The sequence below is a fragment of the Bombina bombina genome, chromosome 4 (genome assembly GCF_027579735.1).
Source record: "Bombina bombina isolate aBomBom1 chromosome 4, aBomBom1.pri, whole genome shotgun sequence".
Classification (NCBI taxonomy): domain Eukaryota; kingdom Metazoa; phylum Chordata; class Amphibia; order Anura; family Bombinatoridae; genus Bombina; species Bombina bombina.
The window spans coordinates 731,619,380-731,642,792 of NC_069502.1; the positions used below are offsets into that span (position 1 = coordinate 731,619,380).

General features: G+C 39.3%; 1 protein-coding gene across 1 annotated transcript in view; it reads right to left on the reverse strand.

Moving 5' to 3' along the window:
• Positions 1–23,413, reverse strand: part of SLC22A3 (solute carrier family 22 member 3) — a 411,481-nt gene that overhangs the window by 16,973 nt on the left and 371,095 nt on the right. The window contains exons 9-10 of the mRNA XM_053710942.1: positions 13,177–13,289; positions 3,259–3,358 (exon numbers count right to left, since the gene is read on the reverse strand). Coding sequence (XP_053566917.1) covers positions 3,259–3,358; positions 13,177–13,289 — 213 coding nt within the window. The remainder of the gene's footprint in view (positions 1–3,258; positions 3,359–13,176; positions 13,290–23,413) is intronic.

The following is a 23,413-nucleotide window of genomic DNA, read 5'->3' on the forward strand; positions in this document are numbered from 1 at the left end:
TGAAACTCCTAGAAGATGACCTACATATATTTAATAATTGGTTTTTCTATTTGCAAGCACACTCTTTTCTTCAGAACCACAAAGGGAAAAATAATCTGTTGAGATCACCTACCAATTTTGAGAAACTATGCATGTCTACACAACCGATTAGACACACTCTATCAATTATATACCACATGTTACAACAAGAACCGTTAGGCCTAGAACACCATTATATTCAAAAATGGGAATCGGAGTTGAATCTTAGTATCTCCCCAAAGGAGAAGCATATGATATTTAAAAGAACAATGAAAGCTTCCACATCAGCTAGAATATTAGAAATTAATTTTAAAATACTACATCGTTGGTATTATACCCCTACATGTTTAAAAACCCTATACCCAAAGATCAGATATATGCTGGCGTTGCGACAGAGGGAGAGGCACTATGGGACATATATGGTGGTTATGCCCAAACATTTCCCCCTTCTGGAGAGATGTTATAAACCAAACGGAGAAGATGCTGGGAATCACTATCCCGCAGGACCCGTTAGTCTGGCTCCTAAATAAACCTCCCAGGAGACTATTGGCAACACATTTGTCCATACTTCAAATTGCTTCCAATAGCGCTAAGACCCTAATAGCAAAATTTTGGAAACAATCCTCAACCCCAAGCATTGCTCAGCGGATTGACACAATGCACAAGACTATTCAACTAGAGGAATACCACTACATGAAATCACTACGCATTGACTTCTTTCATGAGATTCTCTTTATTTGGGAAGATTATATATATAACAAATATGATAATTAAATAGATATTGAAGTCCGATGGCTTGCGATAACAGGGTATACGAGAAACTTGAAGTCTGAGTTCCATGATCTAAATGACAATTCTTCTCTTCTCTTCTTTCTTTTTCTTCTTTCCTTTCCTCTTTTTATGTCTTTCTCCCGTAAAACTGAAAATTTGACGAGGTTATGGTTTTTAGCTAATGGTCAGGTTTCTATATAACATGTTATGTTGGAAATATGTCTAATTGTGATATGTTCTTGACCACGTATTACGATTCAATGTATGATCTGTTATACCTCAATAAAAATACTTAAAAAAAATAAAATAAAAAATGTGCTATATCACAATTACTGATCATCGCTTCAGGCCAATGCAGATCCACATACATAAAATGCTGAGGTAGCAGGATGGAAGAGGATAGGGAAGATAGAAAGAGAAATGAAGGGAGTCAACATGCCATCTCTCTCAGACAAGCAACAGTTGCACAATCTCACTCTTGAAGCCGTAAGCTACAGTTGGGAGTTTTTATTCTGTATTCTAATTCTACATTAGCGATTATTGGCAATTATTTGTTTACATTACCAGAAAATGCCAACCCTCTCTAGAGTCAAAGGCCTCTATTTATCAAGGCCTGGCGGACCTGATCCGACACTGCGGATTAGGTCTGCCAGACCTCGCTGAATACTGTGAGCTGCTGGTGCAATACCGTCCCCTGCAGACTTGCGGCCACCCCCCTGCTGATTGGCCGCCAGCAGGGGGGTGTCAAACAACACGATCGTACTCGATCGGGTTGATTTCCGGCGATGTCTGTCCGCCTGCTCAGAGCAGGCGGACAGGTTATGGAGCAGCGGTCTTTGTGACCGCTGCTTCATAACTTGTGTTTCTGGCAAGTCTGAAGACTCGCCAGAAACACGGCCCTTCAAGCTCAGTACGGAGCTTGATAAATATGGGCCAAAGTGTTAAAATGAATAAGTGGCATAGAAAAGGACACTTCACCAGTTCATTCATTGCCTCTTTTCATACACATTGTAATGGAATGCAGGGATGAAAAATTCTAAGCTTGGAAGCCCCGAACAGTATAAGCGCCTAAAATTTTCTAGGTCCCCAACCAATTTAAGCCACTACACTCCTGGAATCATCAACATGACCATCAAATACAATTACGTTGAACACCCTACTGTATTCACTCAGAGACCTCAATACAGTTAATATGTTCTCTGCCAGAATTTCAAAACTTAATTAACTCTGGTTGCTAATAATGACCACAATGCCTATCACCGATGTTGAGGCTTACTTCTGAAGTGTGAGTGTGTAAAAGAGACAACTTTCCCTAGCCCCAGAAAAAAAACAGTTCCTTACAAAGAAATCTCCTAAACTACAAGGCATACAAACCCAAAACATAGACTACCATTTAAAATAAACTGTCTCATTAATAAGGGATTCAGGGAACCACCATAAAATACAGTCATTTCATTCATAAGAGACCCCACCTTTAAAAGGCCACCTCCATAAAAACACCAAGCACCCACAAGGGACTGCACATTCAAACAAACCACTCCAAGTACAAGTCCTCTTGACCCACACTAATGAGAATCCAAACCACATAAGAGACTGTAATTTGCGTATGCAGTTGATATGGTGATTTTGATTATTTACTTAATAACTAGAATTTTGAACAACGAAGGACACATGTTGGAATTTGCCTAAAAAATAATAGACCTTAAATTCCTTAAAGGGATATGAAACCCAAATGTATTATTTTATTATTCTGGTAGTACATACACTTTAAACAACTTTGGAATTGACTTCAATTATACAATTTGCTTACTTCTCTTGGTATTCTTTGTAGATCAGGAGCAGGGAGCTAGGTCTTGATGGGTGGCTGCCCAAATATAACTCTTACCAATGTGTTCAGCTAGCTCCCAGTAGTGCAGTGCTGCTCCTTCAATAAATGATATTAAGTGAATAAAGTAAATTGATAAAAGAGGTAAATTGGAAAGTTGCTTAAAAATGTGTACTCTATCTGAATCATGAAAGAAACATTTTGGGTTTCATGTTCCTTTAATTGGGATCTTGTCCAAATTATGAAACGAGTTTGTATATGGCAAACATTTATATTATGAAAATATATTTAATTTAAAAAATATTTTATGCTTTTAATTGTAATTATGAAATTATTTCATTATTTTAAAAACAATGTATTATTATTACTGTTTATAATACACAATTAAATTTATGCAAAATAAATAATGTCACTTGTTCCTTTGAACTATCGTTGGTTTTCAACTGACTTTTCTTTTTTTATTATATATTGCATACTTTGGGCATTAATTTGTCTACATCGGAACAATAAGAGATTGTGCTCTATTCTTAGCTAATGATAGCGCACCGTGCTCTATTGGTTGCACTTCATTTATACTCTAGCGAAATGCGAGATGCTTAAAAAGAATAGACTTACTCATGGTAACAGGGCAGTATAGTATTTACCTTGCAAGATTCTCAATGTCGTCAATTGTTTCCGGTAAGGGAATTCCCATAGTCTCTGGCAATAGCATAACTAGCCCACCACAAATCAGGGCAAGTATTCCTGTATTAAAATAACAGTATATAATATTATCTGGGAAAGAAACTAATTAAGGTGAATATACAAAGAATAATAAAAAAAGCATCTACAATAAAACATTCAATATGTATTTTGTAAAATACTATCACAATCCTTTAGAAACGTTTATCAAATTATTTATTTTCAAAACTCCCCATAGACTTTAATGGTGTTTTTTCTGTAGAAAATCATTACATAAACTAATCTAATGGCTCTATAGAAACTGAAGGTCTTTAATTTAACAGAAAAGTATTGTAATTTGATTTTATGTCAAGTATTATTCTATTAAAAATACAAATGTGCTTTAATATCTCTGTGTTGTGTTAAAGTTCAAATAATTTAAAGTATATTCAAACCAGTATTCCCTTTAAGGTGTGTGCATGCGCAAACATTTTCTTGAACTTGCGCACTGGTCATTTGAAAGTGCGCATATCAGTTTAACCCTTTAACCGCTGAGTCATTTCCACCATGCACTGAGCTGTTTTGCAGTTTTTAGATGCTGCTCATATTTAAGCTCCACTGTAGGTCATTTTTCAGTAAATACCCATACATGTTGCATATTGTTTCTTTCAGCAGACCCTGCAGATTTGCACTATACCATTATTTTATGTATATATCATGACACGTGAGAACTAAACAACAAAATGTGTAAAACATTTATACTTTTATTAATTAACAAGGTTTTAAAAATAGTGAAATAGTGTGTGGTTTTTTTTTTTAAATTTAAATTTTGTTATAAAAAAGAAGTGGTTATCAACGTATAAAAAAAGGCCCTTTGGGTATATGTATATAACTTTGATGTATATGTAGGGGTTCCATGAGCCGCTACTCAAATAAATGGACATTTATACATGCCAGGTGGTCACTTATACCGCAGTGATCACTTGGCTATTAAAAACCTTTATTGGGGCTTTATTTTAAAGAAGGGCTTCTGGGTGTTAAAACCAAGGGTCAAATGAGTCTCTAGGCCTATTTGATGACCTGTTATAAGTGCCTAGAGACCCCCAGCCTGTAAACCATGTATTAAAAAGTTAAAGCATATATTGGTGCTTTAACTTTATACCCCAAGACACCATTTGAAAGAACAGGAAATTTCCTTTAAAATGATCGGTCTTGGAGTTTTCTAGGACTTAAAGGGACACTGAACCCAAAAATTTTCTTTCGTGATTCAGATAGAACATGCAATTTTAAGCAACTTTGTAATTTACTACAATTATCAAATTGTCTTCAATCTCTTGGTATCTTTATTTGAAATGCAAGAATGTAAGTGTAGATGCCGGCCCATTTTTGGTGAACAACCTGGGTTGTTCTTGCTGATTTGTGGATAAATTCACCCACCAATAAACAAGTGCTGTCCAGGGTGCTAAACCAAACAAATAGCTTAGATGCCTTCTTTTTCAAATAAAGATAGCAAGAGAACGAAGAAAAATTGATAATAGGAGTAAATTAGAAAGTTGCTTAAAATTGCATGCTCTAGCTGAATCACGAACAAAAATTTTTGGGTTCAGTGTCCCTTTAAGGGAGCTGAGATTGAGGGGTTTAAATACTTACACCCTGGGGGGAACTTCCGGTTGGCGGCCATGATAGGCTGCTTTTTTCCACACTGCTCCTGCATCCTACCTATCTCTAATTGAAATAACCCTCTAAACAGCTTGAATAATGGCCAACTATACAGATCTATAAACAGTTTGAGAACCTGCATCTGACGAGCCTAATATCGACAAAACAACTGCAGTTTTGAGCGCCCGGATCGACTTGGAAGGTTGCGGCCTTTTTTATTATATCCCCCCGGTGAGGCACACCAGTGCCTTGTCGTTAAGTGGCACAGAGTGTCAAACACTAAGATCACTCAAGATTACTCAACTTTATTTCCTTCAGGCCGCCCTCAAAAGCCCACCATGGAGGCCGCTGAAGTTAAAGCCATTCTGGAAGATCTGAGTCGCCTACTTAAATCATACCTAACTGCTTTTGATGCGACACCTCATGAAGAACCTAATGGCTGCTACGATTACTTTCTAGACCAGCCTATCACTACGGAATCATCAACACTCTGCAGAGGGAGTGGGGGCGCTTTAGGGCCCGAGTGCCCATCACCCGTCTGCATAACACCACCGATAGCTGCTGAGACTGGATTTGAGAAGCCGGAGACACTGTGTGGCGGGGCAGTTACCGGACATGTGGACATTCTTACGGGACTCTGTGTGCCGCTAGCAAGCGCAATAAAATCTACACCTGCGGGATGCTCCCCCTCTGTGCTTCCAAAGGAAGCCATCACGTCTATCCCTACAAGCATCTTCACCGGAGTCTATCTTAGAGACATTACGCTCGCATTAACACAATCGCTACCCTCCTCAGGACTAGACTCCCCGCAGCTGGATTGTCACTTTGTGGGAACTTTCATCCTAGTGCCAGCGCAAAGGACTGTAGTTACAGAGCAGGGGCGACCAGTTAGTCTTTCCCACAAAGTTTTCCCACATATCGCTTCTCTCCAGAGAAAGATGGAGTCGGGTAAATGCTGCCCCATCCCTGAACTGACATTGTATATCTGGATTACTTTAATGTTGTGGACAGAGTGATTTCAGCAACTTGCACTAGAAGTTTTGTTAATCTATTTTCTTTTTATTTATTTATTTTTCTTTCTCCTTATAGCCAGGCTGTGTTAATGCATACAATGATTGTCCTGTTTGAGGGGGTTACCTTGGTTTATTTGTTAAACATAGTTGATATACCCTCCTAACCTGGGTTAAGTCTTTCTAGTTTTAGCTAGTTATTTCGTTAATACAATAAATAGTTTATATGTTATCAGTAGATTGAATGCCTATAGTAGATATATCCACCATGTCCAACTAAGAATAGTTAAATATATGTCTCCCTTATAGAGCTGCTACTAGGTTAATACTCCATGAAAACTTGTGGCTGTGTTTTTGCCAGCGGCCGAGGCAGAAACTATAGTTCACGCCCTAACAGTCAGCCCTATGTCCTAGTTTCCTGCATTACTATAGGCCTTTACTACCTTATAGGGTTATTACATTCCAAGTACAAATCTAAAGAGCTCACGTCTGTCTAAGCCCAGCCTATGCATTCAAATACTGGTATGACTATTCTCATGCACTGTTGACGTTGAATTCCTATTACTTACTGCTTATGCTTTGAGCGCATCTATCTCTATGATTTTGTGCTAACTAATAAGAGCTGTATTCACCCAACTTGCAAAATGTCTAGACTCCTGTCATATCTATACCTACACTCCCAACTGAGAGGCCAAAACCTAGCTTCACTCTGGCCTGACCTGTGTCAGGAACTTTCTAGCATAGTCTTTTGAGTCTCATAAGCTCATGGTTATTTGCAGTTTGCAGTTTAGGCATATATAAGTGAATGTGTTCACTTTAGTCTAATTATATATTCTAATATATATCCCCCTAGTATCTATCATACTGTATTGTTTTTTTGAGAAGCTAAAATTTAATCGTACTGTGATCTGGTTTATTTCAAGAGCTTCCTAAGGTACCTCTTTATGCCCTATCAGTTTATATACCTGCTTTTCCCTTGCTGAGCATGGAGCAAAGAGCAAAATACATATGAGTTCCTAATAGTATAATCATCTGCTGCATAGGCTTTTGTAAGTGAGGGCGTCCATGCCATCTTATTTTATTGTTGTGTAATCTTTTCATACCTTCTTCTTATTTATCTTACCATATTGATATACTCAAGCATGTTTTATAGCTCTAAAAATATTATAGAACCTATATTTACTCAAGCATGTTTTACTCTTTATCTCTCCCATGATATCCATTCATCCAAGCATATTTTATAGCTCTAAAAATATTTTAGAACCTGTATTTACTCAAGCATGTTTTATAGCTTTAAAAAGCATTATAAAACCTGAGGTTCAGTTGAGACCCATAAGTGGTCTCATTAGTTTCATTGTACCTTCCACTGTTTTATTTTGCATGTTGTGGGGTCCAAAAGTGGCCTCTTTTGTGGAGGAGAAGGTCCATAACTTTGCTGGCATTTCTTTATGTATTATGTACCTGAATGTATTTCTGTATACCTTGCTTGTATGTCATTTCATAAAACCTCAATAAAAAATATATAAAAAAAAAAAAAAAAAGTTCCAATCCAAAATACCCTGTAAAAAAAAAAAAAAAAAAAATACTTACACCCCATCCAGCTACCTTAAAGGGACATAATACTCATATGCTAAATCACTTGAAACTGAGCAGTATAACTGTAAAAAGCTGACAGGAAAATATCACCTGAGCATCTCTATGTAAAAAAGGAAGATATTTTACCTCACAATTTCCTCAGCTCAGCAGAGTAAGTTCTTTGTAAAAAGTTATACTCAGCTGCTGCCCAGCTGCAGGTTAAAAAAAATGAAGAAATGTACTGCAGCCAATCAGCATCAGCAGTGCTGAGGTCATGAACTCTTTTACTGTGATCTCATGAGATTTGACTTAACTCTGATGAGATTTCCTTACACTGAATAGGGAAATAACATGAAAGTGCACGGGGCTCATCCCTTCGGCTGTCCCGGGACAGACATACTTATTTGCTGCTTAGAAGTCCTTTACAATGGGATGTGGCTACTGAGGAACTTTTAAGGTAAAATATCTTTCTTTTTTACATAGAGATGTTCAGGTGATATTTTCTAGTCAGCTTTTTACAGCTATACTGCATCACTTTCAAGTGTTTAAACATTTGGGTATTATGGCCTTTTAAGTCTTATAAAGTTGCCTTTTTACTTCCAGGCTTGATTATGTCACCTCGCATATTAGGCCACTTGGGACAGAGTTGTCAATCCTGAAAATGTTGTAAAGGTAGTAAACAACCCTCCATATTACACTGCACACATATTTTAGTAACTTGGCCAAAAATTGTACAAGCAAACATTTTTTGCTCACCGCTTAAAATAAAATAGAAGGAACAATGATTTAAACACTGAAACATTACTCTACTAATTTAATTACAAATAAACCCACTAAACACAACACACAGTTTAAACTAGCATTTTCTCAATGACTGTCTGGTCCAGAGGAAGTGCCAGTCTGTACATGATCAGTTACCATAGTGATGTTTTATAGGAATACTTTATATAAAATTCATAATAGTATTGTATAAATAAACAGCATAATATATTGTTTGTTTCTTTAAATAGCTGGGCATATGTGTTTTAAATGGATTCCTAAGTAAAGAGGTAATAAAATATAATAATAAGGCATATTTATCAAGCTCTGTAGAAACGGAGCTTGATGCCCCGTGTTTCGCCGGAATATATATATATATATATATTTATATATATATATATACACAACTTGAGAAAAGTCTGAATGTTATCCCTTTGCGAGTTTATTCAGCATTGCTGTTTGCAAAAGCCTAGGGAAAAAAGTGGTATTTTGCTATTGCTTTTAGGCGTTAAACTTTATAGTCCATAGCAGACAGGCATCCCTGACGAAGTGCTGTAATGGCACGAAACATGTTGGATGTAAAACCACTATGCTGTTAGGTTGACACTCTGGCTGTTGAATCGTTATTTCTCTTTGACTCAGTTACAGTCAAGTTTTACCTTTGATATAATAAAGATACTTTTTATCGGAAACTATCTCGGTCCATTCACTACTGGATATACCTCACTTCGGTGAACCTTTGTTTATATATATATATATATATATATATATATAGGTATTGGCAGACAGCTGCCAGTATCTAAGATGGAGAATACTAGTTAGAGGGGGAGGTTAGAGAGCTGTTTGGGAGGGATCAGGGAGGTTGGAGGGTAAGGGGGTATCCTACCCTGCAGAATAAAAATATATATAAAAAAAAATGTAATTAAAAAAAAAATCCTTACATTTTTAGATTGACAGTCATTTTTAGATTGACAAGCATTTTTAGATTGACAGGCATTTTTAGATTGACAGACAGTGTGTTTGGAGGTGGGGGAGGGAAGAGAGTTGTTTGGGAGGGATCAGGTAGGGATCAGGGGGTGGGAAGTGTCAGGTGGGAGGGTAATATCTACACTAAAGCTAAACTTAACCTTACAAGCTACCTAATTAATCACTACACTGTTGGGAATAATAGAAGTGTGGTGCGTAGCTGCAATTCGTGGCCTTCTAATTACCAAAAAGCAATGGCAAAGTCATACATGTCTGCTATTTCTGAACAAAGAGGATCCCAGAGAAGCTTTTACAACTATTTTAGCCATGATTGCACAATGTAAATAATTTCAGTGAGAAACCCATACGGCTAGATTACGAGTTTTTGTCGGCAAGGCTTGCCGCTCACCTTCAGTAACGCTGGTATTACGTTTTTTTTTTTAAACCCGGCGTTAGCTGCAGAAAAGTTAGAGAAGAGCAAAAATTTGCTCCACATCTCACCTCAATACCAGCGCGGCTTACGGTAGAGGTGAGCTGGCTAAACATGCTCGTGCATGATTTCCCCATAGGAATCAATGGGGCAGAGCCGTCTGAAAAAAAACCTAACACCTGCAAAAAAGCAGCGTTCAGCTCTTAACGCAGCCCCATTGATTCCTATGGGGAAAGAAAATTTATGTTTACACCTAACACCCTAACATGAACGAGTCTAAACACCCCTAATATTACACTTATAAACCCCTAATCTGCCGCTCCGGACACCATCGCCACCTACATTATACTTATTAACCCCTAATCTGCCGCCCCCAATGTCGCCGCAACCTACCTACACTTCTTAGAAGATTAGGAGTTAAAAACTTTATTTAAGTGTTTGCGATGTGGGGGGGGGGGGGGGGGGGGGGCTCGCTTTAGGGGTTAATAGGTAGTTTATGGGTGTTAGTGTACTTTTTAGCACTTTAGTTAAGAGTTTTATGTTACGGCGTTAACTACTGACTTTTAAATGCGGTAGGAGTCTTGACAGGAGAGGGTCTACCGCTCACTTTTTCCAAGACTCGTAATACCGGCGTTAGGAAAATCCCATTGAAAAGATAGGATACGCAATTGACGTAAGAGGATTTGCGGTATGCTCGAGTCGAGGAAAAAAGTGAGCGGTACACATGTACCTGCCAGACTCTTAATACCAGCGGGCATTAAAAGCAGCATTGGGACCCCTCAACACTGTTTTTTAAGGCTAACGCAAGACTCGTAATCTAGGCATATGTTATTATGCAATAATAAAACATGCCAAATGTTTTTGAAGTGGAAGTGTTACTTTAAAGGGACATTAAAGGGACATTCTAGTCAAAATTAAACTTTCATGATTCAGATAGGGGATGCAATTTTAAACAACTTTCCAAGCTAATCACTGAAGTAATAAGTGTATTAATATAACTGTGCTGGTAATACAAAGGGGTTATCTACCTTTGTAAACAATGGAACAGCCAATAGAATGCAAGCTCAATCCTATTGGCTGATTGCATCAGCCAATAGGATTGAACTTCAATTCTATTTGCTGATTGCACCGTCTGGAGGTCCTCTTCTGCCCGGATCGGATGAAGACTTGTGCCCGGTTGGGTGAAGACGTCTCAAGGTAGGGTGTTCTTCAAGGGTGTAGAGTTAGTTTTTATTAAGGGGGGATTGGGTGGGTTTTAGAGTAGGGTTGGGTGTGTGGGTGGTGGGTTTTAATGTTGGGGGGGGTATTGTATTTTTTTTTTACAGGTTAAAGAGCTGATTACGTTGGGGCAATGCGCCGCAAAAGGCCCTTTTAACGGCTATTTGTAATTTAGTATAGGGTAGGGATTTTTATTATTTTGGGGGGCTTTTTATTTTATTAGGGGGATTAGAGTAGGTGTAATTAGTTTAACTTCTTGTAATTATTTTATTATTTTATGTAATGTAGTGTTTTTTGTTTTTGTACTTTAGTTTATTTTATTTAATTGTAATTAATTTAATTTAGATAATTAATTTATTTATAGTGTAGTGTTAGGTGTAATTGTAACTTAGGTTAGGTTTTATTTTACAGGTACTTTTGTCTTTATTTTAGCTAGGTAGTTATTAAATAGTACCTAGTTAAAATAAATACAAAGTTGGCTGTAAAATAAAATAAACTCTAGTTATAAGCTAGCTTAGGGTTTATTTTATAGGTAAGTATTTAGTTTTAAATAGGATTAATTTATTTAATTGTAGTAATTTTATTTAGATTATTTTAAATTATATTTAAATTAGGGGTTTAGGGTTAGATTTAGGTTTAGGGGTTAATAACTTTATTATAGTGGTGGCGACGTTGGATGCGGCAGATTAGGGGTTAATAATTGTAGTTAGGTTGCGGCGACGTTGGGGGCGGAAGATTAGGGGTTAATAAATATAATGTAGGGTGCGGCGATGTTAGGGACAGCAGATAAGGGGTTCATAGGTATAATGTAGGTGGCGGCGATGTCTGGAGCGGTAGATTAGGGGTTAATAATATAATGCAGGTGGCGACGATGTCGGGGGCGGCAGATTAGGGGTTAATAAGTGTATTTTCCCATAGGAAACAATGGGGCTGCGTTAGGAGCTGAACGCTGCTTTTTTGCAGGTGTTAGGTTTTTTGTCAGCCGGCTCAGCCCCATTGTTTCCTATGGGGAAATCGTGCACGAGCACATTTAGCCAGCTCACCACTGACTTAAGCAGCGCTGGTATTGAGGTGAGATGTGGAGCTAAATTTTTCTCTCCGCTCACTTTTTTGTGGCTAACGTCGGGTTTGTAAAAACCTGTAATACCAGCGTTGTCTTAAGTGAGCGGTGAGAAAAAAAATGCTCGTTAGCACCACAAGCTTACAGAAAAAAACTCGTAATCTAGCCGTTAGTCTTATAATTCTGCCGCTTTCACTTTGGTTGCTTCTTTTCTACGAAGCTTCGGAGTCTGTCAGGGTACAAAGTTATATTAAAGAAAAAAAAGTATCCGAGATGAGAATGTAGAATCAATATACTCATCTAGCTAAGTATGCATTTTTATTTAGCAAAAATAAACTGCATGCCTTCTTTATTTTATGGCAAAACAGCATTTTGGGTTTTGTTTGTAAAGAAAGTAATAACAAGTAATTGCATTACATATCCAAAAAATAGTGTAATCTTTTTTTATATACATCAGTTTGCATTGTTTGTTTTGACAATCATATAAAATGTTCTATTTCATTCAGACTGATCTATAAATTGAACAAATATAACGAATTAGAACAATAAATCATGGAATTCCAGTTGAATTCTTTATGGAGAACAAAGGATGCTTTTGTTTTTTTTACAAGCTGATTACAAGCCATCTCATAATCATTCACTTTATTCCTTTTGTTAAATGGAAAACAAATCAAAAAGTATTCAAGGAATGCAAAACTACTTAAATTATAGCTTTTATAGACCCTTAAGTGGCTTTAGGGGAAATGTTAAAACACATGTTTCTTTATTTTTCAGAGAATCTAAATACCATTTTTCACGTCTGTAACATTGTCAGTTTTTGAGATATAGGTATCCTCATAAAATAGTTCACCCCCCTTTATCACCCCCTTAGGGGCATAATTTCCAAAAATCCTTCCTTAGTGGGTGCATACGTCATAAAAACAACGTAACTTCCAAATTTCACGTTACTAGGTTAAACGGTTTGAGCTGGGCATTGATGAGTCAGTCAGGACTTCTTTTATATATATATATATATATATATATATATATATATATATATATATACATATATACATATATATATATATATATATATATACAATATATATGGTGTATATCAGTTTAAATGTTTTGATACTCATTATAAAGCTACCATTTGATACAATTACATGTTAGCTTATGTTTTTAACTACACAGTGTAAAAACAATAGTTATGCAACAACAAAAAATGAAAAGTACATCTCACCAAAGATTAGTAAAGGCAACTCCACCCAAAGTGCTGCCAGTCTGTAAAGCAGGAATGGTGCTATGATGCCCCCTAAATCACACATGCCCGAACATATAGAAACACCAAAGTTTCTGTAAAAGATTAAAAAAAAGATATTAAAAAAAAAAAAACAACACTAATTTTAAAATCATTTTATATACACTATAATTTACAATGCCGTGTACATTTACACAGTGTACAGTTGGAAAAAAAACAAAACTTTTCAGTTTATTTATATTATCAAACTTACTTCACTTGGTAACCATAGCTGTAAATTATCTCCTTTCCATTGCAGAATACCTAGGTAGTCACATTTGTTAGGCACTAGTATGTATACAATTCTTACAAACATCACTGCAAACACTGCTTCCATATAGTGTTTAAGATGTGCACACTTCTAGGACAACCTAGGAATTGTCACGCAGCGCCGATCCAGCCGTTGCTAGGGGAGTGGCGTCTTCTTCCTTGCTCGTTGCCTAGGGCTGTGTCGGCTCTGGAGGCGTGTGGCGCTGAGGTAATTGACGCACGATCCCTGATGCCAGTCTCACGCTGTGGCCCCAATCCTACACTATTTAAATCTGTTCAGTGCGATCTTTAACTGCCCAAGTATAGGTGATACTTTGTTTGCTCCTGGGTGTGATAGATCGTACTATGATTGCTGGATTACTTATTGCTGCTGAAACTCTGCCTGTCTGACTACTCTGCCTCCTAACCCTTTAAATGCTGGACTGCTTTACTGTTGCCGAATCCTGCCTGCCTGACCATTCTAGTGGTGTGCCCTTGGACTGCTTTACTGTTGCCGAATCCGGTCTGCCTGACCATTCTAGTGGTGTGCCCTTGGACTGCTTTACTGTTGCCGAATCCTGCCTGCCTGACCATTCTACTGGTTTGCCTTGGACCGCTCTGCCTTTGTCACTGGGGACTGTCCTGCCTGTGGTGAATGCTGAATACCTCATCTTACTTTCTTTCTCTGCTCTGGGATATTCCATATCTTTCCGGCTCGACGCCGGGATAACAAGACTACTGGCTGAGTTTGGTCTGATAGAGGAATATGCCACAAGCATTACATTATACTTGGGACATGCAGCCAGATGAGGTGGCATGAGCTGTTTATCTTCAGGGACAGATGTTGGGAACCCATACCACACAGTTGCAGAATATGGATCCCAAACTATTACCGCTCAACTCAGTGAGGGATGCCGCCCCCAGCCCCTACTCCTAGTACTGTGACTTCTTCCTCAGCTTCTGGAAGTATACCCCGGATACCATTGCCTGACAAGTATGAAGGTACTACTGATTGCAGGGGTTTTCTAAACCAATGCAGGTTGCACTTTCGTAATGATCCTCACACCTTTCAGTCTCATCAGTCAAGGGTCACCTTTATCATTTCCTTGCTGAAGGGCAAGGCCCTAGCCTGGGTCTCTCCCCTTTTTGAACAGAACGCTACACTCCTGCATGATGCTGATTAGTTAATTTCTGCCTTATCTTCTGTGTTTGGGGCTTCTGGCCGTACCTCTGCTGTGGAATATTCTCTCCTGGATCTCTGCCAGGGCAATAGAACTGTGGCACAATTTGCCATCAAGTTTCACACCTTGGCAATTGAAACCACTTGGAATGGCAGTGCTCTCAAGGCAGCCTTTAGGAGGGGTCTGCATGAACTCATCAAAGATGAACTCACTTATCGTAATATCCCTTCTTCTTTGGATGACTTTATAATGCTTTGTATTAGTCTGGACTCTTGATTTCAGGAAAGACAAGCCGAGAGAGACAGAACATGGAGGGTCCTTCCCTCTCGTTACCTCAGTGGAGGAACCCATGGATCTCTCCTCTTTCAAACCTTCAGAGTCTGAAAGACAGAGAAGGAGACTGAGACTATGCTTTAATTGTGGGTCTAACTCCCACCAACTAAAGGATTGTGACATTCGGCCGGGAAAAGCCAATGCTTAGGGTATAATGCAGGGGTACCTCTAAGCATGATCTCTACTAAATCCCCTCACTCCTCTCGGATCCTGGTACCTGTTACCCTAACCTTCCTTCAGAATACTGTCCACACTCAAGCCTTCATCGATTCAGGGGCAGCTGGGAACTTCCTGGATCACCGCTTCATGATTCAAGCTGGCTTGCCTCTTTTGCAGAAAATACATTGTCTCAAGATAACTACCCTGGATGGCATCCCTCTTGGTTCAGGCTTGATCCATTTTGAGTCAGCACCCCTGACGCTGACTGTGGAAGTCCTTCACACCGAACAGCTACAGTTTGAGGTCATTCATTCCCCAGCACAGCCTGTCATCCTTGGTCTTCCTTGGCTTCGGGTACACAATCCACAGTTCGGCTGTGCTGAGGGACAACTGGCTTCCTGGGGTACCTCCTGTTTTCACTCCTGCCTTGCTACAGTCACTCCTCTGCCCCGTATTCCCATAGCCAGTATACAGACTCTTTCAAACCTTCCGTCAGTATACGCAGACTTTGCGGATGTGTTTGAGAAAAAAACTGCAGAAGTGCTGCCACCTCACCGTCCTTATGACTGCAAGATCGATCTCTTTCCCCAGAGCTCCATTTCCTAAAGGGAGGACGTATCAACTCTCCAAAGCGGAAACCAAATCCATGGAGGATTACATCCAAGAGAACCTAGCTAAAGGTTTCATTCGCCCTTCCTCCTCTCCTGTTGGGGCAGGCTTCTTTTTTGTCAGTAAGAAGGATGGCGGGCTCTGACCCTGCATCAACTACAGGGTCTTGAACAACATAACCATCAAGTATTGCTACCCCATACCATTAATCACTGAACTGTATGACTTTCCAGGATGCTCGCTTTTTCACCAAATTGGACTTACGTGAGGCATACAATCTGATTTGTATCTTTCTAGGCCACAAATGAAAGATCGCCTTCAACACAAGATCTGGGCATTACAAATACCTTGTAATGCCATTCGGGCTGTGTAACACCCCTGCAGTCTTCCAGGCCTTCGTCAACGATGTCTTCCGTGACCTCCTCAACCGCACTGTCATCGTCTATCTGGATGACATCCTTGTTTTCTCTTCCAGTTTGGAGGAACATCATAGACACGTAAGACAGGTGCTTCTATGTCTCAGAAACAATTCTTTGGTAGCCAAATTAGAAAAATGTGAGTTTGATCAAGTACAGATCCAATTCCTTGGCTATGTCATCTCGAAGGAGGGTTTTGCCATGGATCCTGCTAAACTCACCACAGTTCTGGAATGGCCTCAACCTACCTCCCTAAAAGGATTACAGAGGTTCTTGGGGTTCTCCAATTATTACCGCAAGTTTATAAAGAACTTTTTTCAAACAGTCGCTCCTCTCACTGAATTAACAAAACAGAACAAAGACTGTAAACATTGGCCTCCCGAAGCCATACATGCCTTCTCTAGTCTGAAAGAGGCTTTCTGTTCAGCTCCTGTGCTCCGCCATCCTGACCCTAACCTACAATTCACTTTAGAGGTTGATGCCTCTGAGATAGGGGCTGGAGCATTTCTAACCCAAAGGGATCCTTTGACTTCTAAGTCACACCCTGTGGCCTTTTTCTCTAAACACTTTGCTCCTGCTGAGAAGAACTCCGAAGTGGGTAATCGTGAACTCTTAGCTATTAAGATGGCTTTAACCAAATGGCATCACTGGTTAGAGGGTACCACCAATCCCATTCAGATTCTCACCGACCACAAGAATCTGACTTATCTAGAGACTGCTCATCGACTCAATCCTCGACAGGCCAGGTGGGCCTTGTTCTTTTCCCATTTTAACTTTGTGGTCTCTTATCTTCCTGGGACTAAGAACAAGAAGGCGGATGCCCTTTCCCATCAGTTCCCTCACTCAAGTGATTCTTCTGAAACTGCTATTGAACATATCATACCCCCCTCCTGTGTGGTTGCTCAACTAAACACCACCCTTCTGCAAATATTGCAATGTGCCCAGTCTAGTAAACCTCCTGGAGCTCCTGTGACCTCCAATATCCTCTTTGTACCTCTGAACCTACGCATCCCTGTGCTAGCCTGGGCCCATGATAGCAAACTCTCAGGACACCCTGGTTCAACTAGGACTTTCAAGCGTCTTTCTCAACATGTATGGAGGCCTACTATGAAGTCTGATTCTCAGGATTAGGTGAAGGCCTGCACTACTTGTGCTGCCAATAAGACATCCCGATCTTTGCCTCGTGGCTTGCTCCAACCATTGTCCATTCCCAAACAACCATGGACACACATAACAATGGACTTCATTGTGGACCTTCCTTCTTCTGACCAGCATACAGTTATATGGGTTGTGGTGGACCGCTTTTCCAGACAGGCTCATTTCGTACCCCTAACAAAACTGCCTTCTGCCCAGGAATTGTCTTCTCTCTTTCTCGTGCATGTGGTACGACTTCATGGCATTCCTGTAAATATTGTTTCCGACAGAGGTCCACAGTTCATCTCTGCCTTTTGGAGAGCCTTTTGTAAGTTGATTGGAACCACTGTTTCTTTGTCTTCTGGCTACCATCCTCAAACCAATGGCCTAACTGAGAGAGCAAACCAGGATCTTGAAACCTACCTTAGAGCTTTTGTCAACGCTTGCCATACCAACTGGTCTGAGTTGTTACCCCTAGCTGTGCTGGCAAGAAACACTCATTGGCACTCTTCTCTTTGATGTTCTCCTTTTCAAGCCGAAGCAGGATATCAACCTCATGTCTTCCCTCTTTCTGCTCAGTCTAATGGGGTTCCTGCTGCAGACCGATACGTCACTAGATTCACCTCTCATTGGCAACGTATTCACTCTCAGTTACGTACAGCTGTCTCTAGATATAAGAAGTTTGCTAATCGCCATAGAGCTTCTGTACGTGCCATCCCAGTGGGTGAATGTGTATGGATTTCTACTCGACACATTCGTCTCTTTCAACCCTGTCATAAATTGGGGCCTAGATTTATTGGCCCTTACAAGGTCCTGAAAAGACTATCTCCTGTTTCCTAAAAAGTGGCCTTGCCCAAAACTTTACGCATACACCCAGTCTTCCACATCTCTCTACTCAAACCTTACATCAAGAACAGATATACCCGAGTCCAAGCTCCTCCTCCTCTGCTCCTGGTCTGTGGTGACCCAGAATATGAAGTAGCTAAGATCCTGGACTCTAGATACAGACACAGACAACTGCAGTATCTGATACATTGGAAGGGTTACTCAGTGGCGGATCATTCCTGGGTTCCTGCCTGTGATGTACATGCTCCATCCTTGGTCTCGAGATTACATGCTGCTCATCCTCTGAAGCTGGATCTGGTTCCCGGAGGAAACCCTTGAGTGGGGGGCTATGTCACGTTGCGCCGCTCCAGCTGTTGCTAGGGGCGCGGCGTCTTCTTCCTTGCTCGTTGCCTAGGGCTGTGTCAGCTCTGGAGGCGTGCGGCACTGACGTCCTCGCCACATGCTCCTTGATGCCGGTCTCATGCTGTGGCACCAATCCTACACTATTTAAATCTATTCAGTGCGATCTAACACTGCCCAAGTATAGGTGATACTTTGTGTGCTCCTGGGTGTGATAGATCGTTCTATAATTGCTGGATTACTTATTGCTGCTGAAACTCTGCCTGTCTGACTACTCTGCCTCTTAACCCTATAATTGCTGGATTGATTTTTGCTGCTGAACGTTGCCTGTCTGACTACTCTGCCTCCTAACCCTTTAATTGCTGGACTGCTTTACTGTTGCCGAATCCTGCCTGCCTGACCATTCTAGTGGTGTGCCCTTGGACTGCTTTACTGTTGCCAAATCCTGCCTGCCTGACCATTCTACTGGTTTGCCTTGGACTGCTCTGCCATTGTCACTGGGGACTGTCCTGCCTGTGGTGAGTGCCGCCTACCTCATCTTACTTACTTTCTCTGCTCTGGGATATTCCCTATCTTTCCGGCTCGACGCCGGGATAACAAGACTACTGGCCGAGTTCGGTCTGATAGAGAAATATCCCACAAGCATTACAGGTATACTCTAATGGAAAGGAGCTAATTTTTCATCAAATTATACAAAGAGACGTTAAATGTGGTTGTAGAAATAAATTGGACCATAATTCATGAAAGTTTAATTCTGACTTCAATAACAAATCTGTTTATCATGTCCCTTTAAGCACAAATCTGTTTCCATTTGAGAAATCATGGCATGTAAGCAATGCTTTGATACTCGATTGAATTCAATTTGCCTTATTTGTAAAATATTTTATAGTCATCTGTAGATTTACATAGTAGAAATCTTTATCCATATTGTGCAGTAGTATACAAAATATTACATTCTTGCTAAAAAATATATTTAAATGCAGCTCTTTCATATCAATGTCAGTTTTTTTTCAATAAAGTATCGTATTAAGGTGAAAAAGTGTATGTTTTTTTTTTTTTCATTATTGTTAATACAATTTATATTTGAGAGAAAATAAACCATAAATATTCTAGAAGAAAAAGGTTAAGCAAAGCAATGGTCTTGCAGTATAAGCCCTCCCTGGTAACACAGGTGCCAACAGTATAAATGAAGGCCAAATACCAATGTTGTTGGCGATTATTACAAATAAATGGATGGATTACAGGCCTTGTCATGGCCTTTCCATACTGTTATTAATATTTGACCTGCATCTACATTACCTACCCCAACACTTAAAGGGACATTAATCAGCATGATTGCTATCGTTATTCCTCCTGCAGCTCTCTTCAGAGCTGTTTCCCCTGGTGAAGCTTCAAAGTTTTATATTGGGCAATTCCATTTTGGAGCTCACATATACTTGCACCCTATGACAGAAGTGGTAAACATTCATAGAGCAGTGATGTTGCTGGCTTTTTCCCAGCTGTAATGTGTACTTTGGGTTAGCACACACAATACAGAGTAGGATGTTTACCTTTATGCAATTTTCTACACAATTTAAAAATTACATAACATATATAAAAAGGCCACATAAATAATATAGAGTAGGCACTGCAAAAATGTAAAGCTCCTGCTCTGTAACCAAAGTGCACAATATAGCTGTCAAAAAGCTGGTACGGTCACTGATTCGTAAATGTGTATACTTCTATCACAGGTGTGAGCAGATTCAAGATGGCAGACCCAGTATAAAGATGTGGACCTTGACTAGTAAGGGGTCAAAATGAGAGAATGGCTTTGATGAGAAGATGCTGGCATAGGAGAAAAAACAGTAGTATAGTGAGTAGCAACTATAGACCTAGATTTGGAGTTTGGCGTTAGCCGTGAAAACCAGCGTTAGAGGCTCCTAACGCTGGTTTTAGGCTACCGCCGGTATTTGGAGTCACTCAAAGTAGGGTCTAACGCTCACTTTTCAGCCGCGACTTTTCCATACCGCAGATCCCCTTACGTCAATTGCGTATCCTATCTTTTCAATGGGATTTTTCTAACTCCGGTATTTAGAGTCGTTTCTGAAGTGAGCGTTAGACATCTAACGACAAAACTCCAGCCGCAGGAAAAAAGTGAGTAGTTAAGAGCTTTCTGGGCTAACGCCGGTTGAAAAAGCTCTTAACTACTGTTCTCTAAAGTACACTAACACCCATAAACTACCTATGTACCCCTAAACCGAGGTCCCTCCACATCGCCGACACTCGAATACATTTTTTTAACCCCTAATCTGCCGACCGCCACCTACGTTATCCTTATGTACCCCTAATCTGCTCCCCCTAACACCGCCGACCCCTGTATTATATTTATTAACCCCTAATCTGCCCCCCTCAACGTCGCCTCCATCTGCCTACACTTATTAACCCCTAATCTGCAGACTGCAAAGCGCCGCCACCTACGTTATCCTTATGTACCCCTAATCTGCTGCCCCTAACACCGCCGACCCCTATATTATATTTATTAACCCCTAATCTGCCCCCTCAACGTCGCATCCACCTGCCTACACTTATTAACCCCTAATCTGCCGAGCGGACCTGAGCGCTACTATAATAAAGTTATTAACCCCTAATCCGCCTCACTAACCCTATAATAAATAGTATTAACCCCTAATCTGCCCTCCCTAACATCGCTGACACCTAACTTCAATTATTAACCCCTAATCTGCCGACTGGAGCTCACCGATACTCTAATAAATGTATTAACCCCTAAAGCTAAGTCTAACCCTAACACTAACACCCCCCTAAATTAAATATAATTTACATCTAACAAAATTAATTAACTCTTATTAAATAAATTATTCCTATTTAAAGATAAATACTTACCTGTAAAATAAATCCTAATATAGCTACAATATAAATTATAATTATACTATAGCTATTTTAGGATTTATATTTATTTTACAGGTAACTTTGTATTTATTTTAACCAGGTACAATAGCTATTAAATAGTTAAGAACTATTTAATAGCTAAAATAGTTAAAATAATTACAAAATGACCTGTAAAATAAATACTAACCTAAGTTACAATTAAACCTAACACTACACTATCAATAAATTAATTAAATAAACTAACTACAATTACCTACAATTAACCTAACACTACACTATCAATAAATTAATTAAATACAATTCCTACAAATAAATACAATTAAATAAACTAGCTAAAGTACAAAAAATAAAAAAGAACTAAGTTACAAAAAAATAAAAAAATATTTACAAACATAAGAAAAATATTACAACAATTTTAAACTAATTACATCTACTCTAAGCCCCCTACGGCTAGTAGGCGACGGGAGAAGAGGATGTTCCGCGTCGGAGGTCTGCAAGATGGATCCGGAAGAAAGAAGATTGAAGATGCAGTTAATAGAAGACTTCATCCGGATCATGGACCTCTTCAGCTCCCGCTTGGATGAAGACTTCATCCGGATCATGGACCTCTTCAGCTCCCGCTTGGATGAAGACTTCAGCCGGATCATGGACCTCTTCAGCCCCCCGCTTGGGCTTGGATCAGGACATCGGAGGAGCTCTTCAGGACGGATCGGTGAACCTGGCAGGGTGAAGATAAGGTAGGAAGATCTTCAGGGGCTTAGTGTTAGGTTTATTTAAGGGGGGTTTGGGTTAGATTAGGGGTATGTGGGTGGTGGGTTGTAATGTTGGGGGGGTATTGTATGTTTTTTTTTACAGGCAAAAGAGCTGAACTTCTTGGGGCATGCCCCGCAAAGGGCCCTGTTCAGGGCTGGTAAGGTTAAAGAGCTTTGAACTTTAGTAATTTAGAATAGGGTAGGGTATTTTTTTATTTTGGGGGGCTTTGTTATTTTATTAGGGGGCTTAGAGCAGGTGTAATTAGTTTAAAATTGTTGTAATATTTTTCTTATGTTTGTAAATATTTTTTTATTTTTTGTAACTTATTCCTCTTTTATTTTTTGTACTTTAGCTAGTTTATTTAATTGTATTTATTTGTAGGAATTGTATTTAATTAATTTATTGATAGTGTAGTGTTAGGTTAATTGTAGGTAATTGTAGGTAGTTTATTTAATTAATTTATTGATAGTGTAGTGTTAGGTTTAATTGTAACTTAGGTTAGTATTTATTTTACAGGTCATTTTGTAATTATTTTAACTATTTTAGCTATTAAATAGTTCTTAACTATTTAATAGCTATTGTACCTGGTTAAAATAAATACAAAGTTACCTGTAAAATAAATATAAATCCTAAAATAGCTATAATATAATTATAATTTATATTGTAGCTATATTAGGATTTATTTTACAGGTAAGTATTTATCTTTAAATAGGAATAATTTATTTAATAAGAGTTAATTAATTTCGTTAGATGTAAATTATATTTAACTTAGGGGGGTGTTAGTGTTAGGGTTAGACTTAGCTTTAGGGGTTAATACATTTATTAGAGTAGCGGTGAGCTCCAGTCGGCAGATTAGGGGTTAATAATTGAAGTTAGGTGTCGGCGATGTTAGGGAGGGCAGATTAGGGGTTAATACTATTTATTATAGGGTTAGTGAGGCGGATTAGGGGTTAATAACTTTATAATAGTAGCGCTCAGGTCCGCTCGGCAGATTAGGGGTTAATAAGTGTAGGCAGGTGGAGGCGACGTTGTGGGGGGCAGATTAGGGCTTAATAAATATAATATAGGGGTCGGCGATGTTAGGGAAGCAGATTAGGGGTACATAGGGATAATGTAAGTAGCGGCGGTTTACGGAGCAGCAGATTAGGGGTTAATAATAATATGCAGGGGTCAGCGATAGCGGGGGCAGCAGATTAGGGGTTAATAAGTGTAAGGTTAGGGGTGTTTAGACTCGGGGTACATGTTAGAGTGTTAAGTGCAGACGTAGGAAGGGTT